This window comes from Miniopterus natalensis, chromosome 4, assembly GCF_054644295.1.
Source record: "Miniopterus natalensis isolate mMinNat1 chromosome 4, mMinNat1.hap1, whole genome shotgun sequence".
NCBI classification, from domain to species: domain Eukaryota; kingdom Metazoa; phylum Chordata; class Mammalia; order Chiroptera; family Miniopteridae; genus Miniopterus; species Miniopterus natalensis.
In genome coordinates, this window is record NC_142084.1 from 60978444 (window position 1) to 60986988 (window position 8545).

Sequence of the window (8545 nt, forward strand, 5' to 3'; positions counted from 1 at the left end):
TGTCCAGACTGTCTCCCCAGAGTCTATACTTTAGGGAAAGGCAGAAACAATTCTCCCCTGGACCCTCCAGGGGAAATTAGCCCTGCCTACACCTGGGTTTAACCCAGTGAGGCCCCCTTACTACTTCTAGCCTCCAGAACGAACAGAAGTAAGTTTGTGTGGCTTCAGGCACTGAATGTAAGGTAATTCATTAACTTGTTACAGCTGCAAGAGGAAACTAACAGCCCCAAGCTCAGCTTTCTCTGTGTGGGCCTCATTTTCAGGTGGACTCCTCTCACTTTGGGGCTACCCCCAGGCTGACATCCTTCCAGCTCCAAGTCCAGCAGAGAGTAAGAGCTGTTTCAGAAAAGTTCCAGTAGAAGAAACCCACACCATGGCCCTCACTGAGCCTTCTTAGAAGTTTCTGCCCTGAACTAAAGGGGGGGGAGGGCTGGAGCGATCTGATTGACCAGTCTGGGTCACATGGGTAGGGAGAGCCGAGGAGTGGACTATGAGGGAGGGAGGACTGAAGACCCTGGAAGCCTTCAAACTGCCCCCTCCATGTCTGGCCCAGGACAGACATCAATGATCAATACAGCACTCTACACAGCTGAGCCTTACTAGGACCCTCAGATTTGTGGTCATCCCCCAAGTACTCATAGCACACGAGTGTTCATATCATCTTTATCCAGAATAACCAAAAATTGGAAACAGCCCAAATATCCATGGAACGATGAACGGACAAACAAGATCTGGTCGATCCATACAATGGAATATTATTCAGCCATGAAGAGGGAGGAAATGTGGACACCAGCTACAAAGTGGATGAACCTTGAGGACATTATGCTGAGTGAAATAAGCCAGACACGAAAGAACAAATACTGTGCGATTCCACTCATTCATGGACCCTAGAGGAGTCAAGTCCATAGAGACAGAAAGTAAATGATGGGAGCCAGGGGCTGGGAGGAGGGGAGTTAGTGTTTAATGGGGACAGACTGTCAGTTCGGGAAGATGAGAAAGTGCTGGAGATGGATCGTGGTGGCTGCACAACAGTGTGAATGTGCTTAATGCCACTGAGCTGTATACTTAAAAATGGTTAAGATGGTAAATTTTATGTGTATTTTGTCATGATAAGAAACAGGGGGCAAAGAAGACAATCATGTTGAAACCACACATGCTCACACACACCACAAATGTGTGAGATGGGGGTTGAACATGATGGGATATTAGACGATGAGGGGAAATTTTTGTTAATTTTTCAGATGTGATGTGTAGTGTGGTTTTCTTTTCAGAGAGCCTGTATCTTTTAGAAAGACTTTTCTGAAATGCTTCTGGGTGACATACAACCAGCTAGGGGTGGAGTGTGTGCTGCTGAAAGTGAAGGTGTGAGTGTTGCCTCCCCTAAAGGAAGGTGTGGGCAGGGTGGGAGGTGCCGGGGACTCAGGCAGCACCCATGCCTAAGTTCCCCAGCACCATGGAGGCCGCCTTATCTCTGCCGCTGCTGCTGGCCCTGGGGGCTCTTTGGGCAGGTGAGTGGGAGCCAAGCAAGGGGGGAAACACCCAAAACTTTGGCCCTCTAGGTGTTCATGGGTGGGTATCACAACAGATTATAAACAAGTCCACTGTCCCCAGAAGGGGACTGATGGAAGAACTGTCAGCCGCTCCAAAAAGGAGGTGAGGCTGAGCAAGGGCCCTGAGGTAGAGTAGAAATCAGGTCACATCAGGGCAGACATTTTAAGGTTTTTCATTTTGACTTTGATCTTACAGAAAAGTCACTAGAATCCTACCGGCAACTCCCATCTTCTCTTCCTAGATTTCTCAACTGTAAACATGTTGCCACAGTTTCCTTATCACCACCTTCTGGGTGTGAGTATAAAAAATAAATATATATCTTATTTTTGTGAACCAATAGAGAGTACGTTTCAGGAGCATTTCCCCTTACTCCTAAATGCCATGGTGTGTTTTCTGCGAACAAGAACATTCTCTACATAGCAGGATTCTCAACATCGTGCATTCATACAGTGCTATTAGCTCATCCACAGCCCATATTCAAAAGTTCCCACAGCGTTCCTTATGGGAGCAAATCCAGCAGGGGGCACCTCATCTCTTCGTCCACTATGGGCAATTTCTTTATTTCCCCCTGGGTCTTGTGGCACTGGTATTTGCGATGCCTGTGGGTCTGCCTGCTGTGTCCCTGAGGTTGGGTTCGGGTTGTGCATTTTCTGCAGGAATCATAGAGGGTTCCTGCCTGCTTCCTGGTGCCATTAGCTAGATCGCTTGGTGAAGCTGACATTCACCAGATTTCTCCAGGGTAAAATCATTAATTTCCTCTTGCAGTTGTCTTAAGGGGAGACTTTGGGACTCTGAAAATATCTTATGCTCCTCACACCTCACCGTGGAGCTGGATTCACAGAACACCACAGGAGGTGGAGCAGGTGCAGGCCTCTTGCCTCCTGGCAGCACTGGGGAGGCAGGGTCCTTATATACGTATGTACATAACTCTGAGTTGCATAACAGGAAACCCCAACCCAGTGACCCAGCAAATGAGGCAACCTGCCCAGGATCGCCTGGCTGGGAAGGACAAAGCTGGTATTTGAGCCCCTGCTGGCTGCCGCCCCAAACCATACATGCTTGGCCAGGACTGGATGCCTGGGAGCTTAAAATAGAAGGTGGTGGGTGATTAGCATCCCAGGATTCTGGCTGGGCTGGATGAGAATGGCTCTGTGGTGAATTGGAGACCCCGTGGGATAGGTGTTCAATCATCCATCATCCTTTCTCCCTTCTCTCTTTCCTTCCTTTCTTCCACTATTATACATCCACCCATCCATCATCCTTTCTCTCTCCCTTCCTTCCATCCATCATTCTTTCTCTCTTTTTTCCTTGCTGCCATCCATCATCCATCATCCTTTGTCCCTCTTCCTTTCTTCTACCCATCCATCCATTTTTTTCCATTGATTTTTAAAAGAATTTTTTTTAGAGAGTGCGGAAGGGAGGGAGCGAGGGAGGAGTGGAAGAGAGAGAGAGAGAGCCCAGCCGGGCGTGGCTCAGCGGTTGAGCGTCGACCTAGGATCCAGGTGATCGGGGTTCGATTCCCTGTCAGGGCACATGACCGGGTTGTGGGTTCGATCAATGACACTCTCACCATTGATGTTTCTATCTCTCTCTCTCCCTCTCCTTTCCTCTCTCTGAAATCAATAAAGATATATTAAAAAATAAATAAATATATATATATATATATATATATAGAGAGAGAGAGAGAGAGAGAACACATCGATGTGAGAGACACACATCGATTGGTTACCTCCCACACACGTCCCGTCTAGGGCTGGGAATTGAACCTGTAACCCAGGTACTTGCCCTTGATCAGGAATCGAACCTGTGACCCTTCAGCGCACAGGCCAACGCTCTACCCACTGAGCCACACCGGCCAGGGCCATCCATCATTCTTTCTTTCTTCCTTCCTGCCATTCATCATCCATCCATTCATTAGCCATCAGCCATCCATCTGTTATCCATCCATCAGCCATTATCTGTTTTGTCATTCATCCATCAGTGTTTGCTGAGCACATACTGTTCAGGCCTGTTGTAAACAAGACAGGCACGGGGCCTGCCCCCGAGGACTAGCGGGGATAGAGAGTCAATGAGCAAGTCTGTGTGTGATACAATGTCAGGAAGGGCTTATTGTTAGGAAGAGAACAGAGCAGAGTGAAAGAAGGAGGGTTATATTAAGGAAGTTGGGGCAGGGGTCTCTGAAGAGAAGGCTTTTGAGCAGATACCCAGTGAGGAAGCCAGACTTGGGAACGTCTGGAGGAAAGGCTGCCAGCACGGCATGTGCAGAGACTCTGAGGTGGGATGAAGGCAGGGCCCCGGAGGAGCAACCTCCCGGCCAGTGTGGCTCAGTGGAGTGAGGAGTGGGAAGGAAGCAGGATGTGGCTCTTGTAGGTCATGGGGAGTTTGGATCTTTAAAGCATGAATGGGAACCATAGGAAGATTTTGATCTGATTTACATTTTAAAACTTTTTATCAATCTTTTAAAATTCCTGATTGATTTTAAAACAATTTTTATAACATCTTTATTGAGATATAATTCACATGCCATACAATTCACCCTTTTAAAGTATATAATTCACTATTTTTAGTACATTCAGAGTGTTATGCACCCAGCACCTCTATCTAGTTCCAGAATTTTCCATCACCCCAAAATGCAACCCCATCCCCATTAGCACCCAGTCCACTCCCTCCCACAGCCCCTGGCATCCATTTACAAACCCATTTTCGATCTCTGTGAATTTGCCTGCTCTGGGCATTTCACATGATTGGAATAACGCACTGCGTGGTCTTTTGTGTCTGGCTTCTCTTACTGAGCGTCGTGTGTTCAAGGCCCACTCAAGTCGTAGCGCGTGACCTGCTTCCCCCCCTTCGCGGCTGAGTGATATTCCAGGGTGTGGATGGACACATCGTGTTTATCCCTCACCTACTGCTGGACATTTGGACTGTTTCCACTTTTTCGTAATGTGTGAGTCCCACTGCTATGCACATGTGTGAACAAGATTTGTGTGGATATATGTTTTCATTTCTCTTGGAGAGGAGTTTCTGGGTCAGGTGGTAACTCTTTAAACTTTGAGGAACTGCCAGATTGTTCCCACAGTGACTGCACCATTTTATGTCCCGCAGAAGGGATGTGAGGATCCAATTTCTCTACTTTAAACAGCTCCTCCAGCTGCTGCAATAGGGGCTGCACTGTGGTGCCCAGGGGCGTCCCAGTGGGGCCCAGAAGCAAGGGATGGGATGTGAATGCCAGATGGTCACCTGCTGGTGACCAGGATATGGGGATGAAGGATGAGGCGGGATCAAGGACAGCCCCACCTGTCAACCTGAATGCGTCAGGGAACAGAGGGGACTGTGTTAGGGTCCAGGCTCCCCAGGCCTGGGGTGGAAGGGTCGTGGTAAGGATGGGGCACCCAGCCCTAACCTGGCATTCTGTTCCTCTCCCCAGGAGGTGACACATTTAAGACCCACATAATTGGTGGTCACGAGGCTGCCCCCAACTCCCGTCCATACATGGTCTCACTGCAGAAAGCTGGTGCCCACCTGTGTGGGGGAGTCCTTGTGCACCGGATGTGGGTACTGACAGCTGCCCACTGCGTGGTTCAACCGTGAGTTACCTCAACCTGCCCACCCCCTCTGTCATCCCAAGCATCCCCGAGTCTATCCCATTGTTCCTGTTTTCACCCAGGGTGGGTCCTGACAGATTTGAGCCAATTATAGGGTCATAGGGGTGTCCCCTTTCCCTCTCCTGTGATTGCTGCAGTGTGTGTACCTGTCATCAACCCTAGGCATGCGTAAGTGACATTGGGCTGCGGAATTCCTAGGGAAGCTTTACTTGCTACAACGAAGCACCTTCCAGCTAGACAGAGTTGGGCCTCTTGTGACAGACAGGAATGTGTCTCCCACTGTGGCCATGGGGATAGAGCTGGTCTCTGAGGATGGCAGAACCAACGCAGTAAGCCACCAAATAAATCAGTCATGGAGCTGCCCCACCTCTGGACTAGCCAGGAATAAAGACCCCAAATCAAACTGGTCAAAGTAACTGAAGGGGATCTGTTGGTTCATCAAACTGAAAAGCCTAGGAGGACATAAGGCTTTAGGTACAGCTTGATCCAGGTTTGCGTGAGCTTTGGTCAGGAGCTTGCCTGTCTCTCAGCTCTTCCGTTGTGTCCCTTGGCCACATCTCACACGGTGGCAAGGATGGGCCCCTTAGATCCTGTGGAAGAGCTTATTTCTCTACAGTTTGGGCAAAGTTATGAGCCCTTCTTAGGTTATGTGCCAGCTTTAGAACAAATCACTGAATGAGGCTGCAGCCCCCGCTGAAGGAAGCCCCAGGCTGAAGGTCATCATTTTTGGACACACACGTAGCCTTACCCCTGGTCTGGAATGAACTGGGGTCTTGGGCAGGGGTGGGAGCAAGGACAGCTTCCTGGAGGAGGTGGGGAGGAGGCAGTTGAAAAGGAGCAGGGGAAGAACCAGCCAGAAGGAGGCCAGGTGAGGGAGTGGGGGGCCTGGGGGTAGGAACGAGTACCCCTTGGCCTTGAACTCAGCCTAGATGGACCCTGGATGCAGGGCTCAGGTTATGCGGAGGAGTCGCGGGCTACAGGATAGCAGTCCACACCCCGATTCTGCCGCCCACAGGCCCCAACAGCTGAGGCTGGTGCTGGGACTCCATGCACTCAGAGACCGTGGCCTCACCTTCCGAGTCAGGGCAGCAGTCTTGCACCCCAAGTACAAGCCTGCCCCCAAACTGGAGAATGACCTCGCGCTGCTTAAGGTGCTGGGGAAGGCGGGAGGGGTGACCGCTGCACCCAGGTACCCCCCTATGACTGCCTCCCCCACTGTGCCTCACTCACCTGTCCCTTCTGCCGCTCGTAGCTGGAATGGAAGGTGAAACCCAGCAAGACCATTCGGCCCCTGGCCCTGCCCCGAGGGAGCCAGGCAGTGGCCGCGGGAGCAAGGTGCAGCGTGGCTGGCTGGGGGCTGACCCGGCAGAGCGGGCGGCTGGCAGAGGCACTGCAGGAGCTGAACATGCATGTGCTGGATGCCAGGATGTGCAACAACAGTCGCTTCTGGAGGGGCAAAATCACCCCCCACATGATCTGCCTGGAGGCCGAGTCCAAGAATAAGGCCCCCTGCAAGGTGAGGGGGCGGCAGCAGGGAGGTGGGCAGCTTGGCCTGAGGGGAGGGCATCAGCCTGCGGCCAGGGGGACCTCACAACCAGGGCAAAGCCCCAGCTCTCCCTGGGCCCCGGCTCTGTCCATTCTCCGGAGGATTCTTGAGATTGGTATTACATTAGTCCATTTCTCAGATACAGAAACTGAGGCACGGGGAAGTTAAGTAACTTGCCCACAGTCACACAGTCAAGGAGCAGCAGAGATGGGCTTCAGGCTCTAGCACCGAAGATAGTCATAGCACATGCACTAGCCCGGGAGTGGGAAGAAGCAAAGAGCTGGAAGGATGGAAGGAAGGGGGGGAAGAGGTGGGGGTGAAGGAGTGAGGAGATGTGTGTAGGGAGATGTGGGACCAGTGCATACACTCATGGGGGGGGTCTCTACCGTAGAATCAGCCTCCCACCCCCAGGAATAATCAGGCTTTCTCCAGCGGGCACAGAAAGTAACTTGTGTCCTGTGGGCTCCGGCAGGGGGACTCAGGCGGGCCTCTGGTGTGCAGCAAAGGCCATGTGGCTGGAATCCTGTCCTTCAGCTCCACAGTCTGCACTGACATCTTCAAGCCCCCCGTGGCCACTGCTGTGGCCCCCTACATGTCCTGGATCAGGAAGATCACCAAGCACTGGCCGGCCCCACCTCAGGCCTGATGTTCCAGGGGCAACCCTGACTCCTTTGCTTGTGGGACCCTCCCCTGCAGGATTATGGAAAGGGGCAGAGAGGGGACCAATAAATTGTAATAAATTGTAATAAAGAAATTGTAAATGTCCTGCCTGGATTCTGACCCCACTTCTGCCATGCTGGCTGTGAGGCCTTGGTCAGGCCTCAGTTTCCCCACTTAAAAAACAGAGGTTGCACTTTTTAAGCTGCTGGAGGGAGCTCAGCAGCAGGCGAGGGCCAGCCTCTCCCAGGAGGGGTGCCAGGGTGGGGCCCAGAGGATGGCAGGGGATGGCATTGGCCAATGCCGGGAGCCACAGCAAGAGTTTGGCTGGCAGGGGGTGTGCTGGGTGCTGGGGAGCAGGGTGGAGGTCACTGGACAAAAGCATTCTAGAATCTTCTTCCTTTTCTTTTTTTGGTAGTATCTTCATAGTATTGAGATATAATTCACATGCCTTATAATTCATCCACTTCAGTGGTTTTTAGTATGTTCACAAGGTTATATAACTATCACCTCTAATTCCAGAACATCCCATCACCCCAAAAAGCAGCCCTGTCCCCATCAACAATCACCTTCAGCCGGCTCCCCAACCCCTGACACGAATCCACTTCCTGTCTCTGTGGATTTGCCTGATCTGGACATTTCATATAAATGGAATCACACACTGTGTGGCCTTTAGTATCTGGCTTCTTTCCCTGAGCATCATGTGTTCAAGGTCCATTCACGTCATAACGAGTATCCAAGCTTCACTGCTTTTCATGACTGAGTAATATTCCAGTGTGTGGATGGGCCACATTTGTCCCTTAATGGACATTTGAGTTGTGTCAATCATTTGGCTCCTGTGAACTTACTGTCATGGACACATGGGCACTAACTAGTATTTGTGTGGACCCACATTTCATTTCTTTTGGGTGAGCACTGAGGAGTGAGATTGTTCAGCCATACAGTTAACTGTGTAACTGTTGAGGTACTGCTGTTTTCCAACAGAATCTTTGTATCATGAAAATTCCGAAACACACAGCAAAGCTGGAACAAGGGTAAAGCGAGCACTTAGGTACTTCACCACCTCTTGTCCCTCTGTCCATCTATCCACCTGGCTTAGCTGCTGACGCATTTCACAGCATGGCTCCCCAAACTCTTCAGCAGGGGTTGGAGTCCTTCCTCTTCCTCTGTCTCTCTCTCTGTCTCTCTG

General features: G+C 51.0%; 1 protein-coding gene across 1 annotated transcript; it reads left to right on the forward strand.

Moving 5' to 3' along the window:
* The first annotated feature begins 1432 nt into the window (after positions 1–1432).
* On the forward strand, positions 1433–7345 carry GZMM (granzyme M). Its single transcript, XM_087815979.1, has 5 exons — positions 1433–1508; positions 4976–5135; positions 6169–6304; positions 6406–6669; positions 7172–7345. Exons 1-5 carry the CDS (start codon positions 1433–1435, stop codon positions 7343–7345), a joined length of 810 nt encoding a protein of 269 aa, XP_087672105.1.
* Positions 7346–8545: the final 1200 nt, after the last annotated feature.

Coding starts and splice junctions, on each gene's coding strand:
- GZMM (XM_087815979.1), top strand. CDS start 1,433: ATGCCTAAGTTCCCCAGCACCATGGAGGCCGCCTTATCTCTGCCGCTG. Junction 6,305..6,405: donor ATGACCTCGCGCTGCTTAAG/GTGCTGGGGAAG, acceptor TGCCGCTCGTAG/CTGGAATGGAAGGTGAAACC. Junction 6,670..7,171: donor AGAATAAGGCCCCCTGCAAG/GTGAGGGGGCGG, acceptor GGGCTCCGGCAG/GGGGACTCAGGCGGGCCTCT.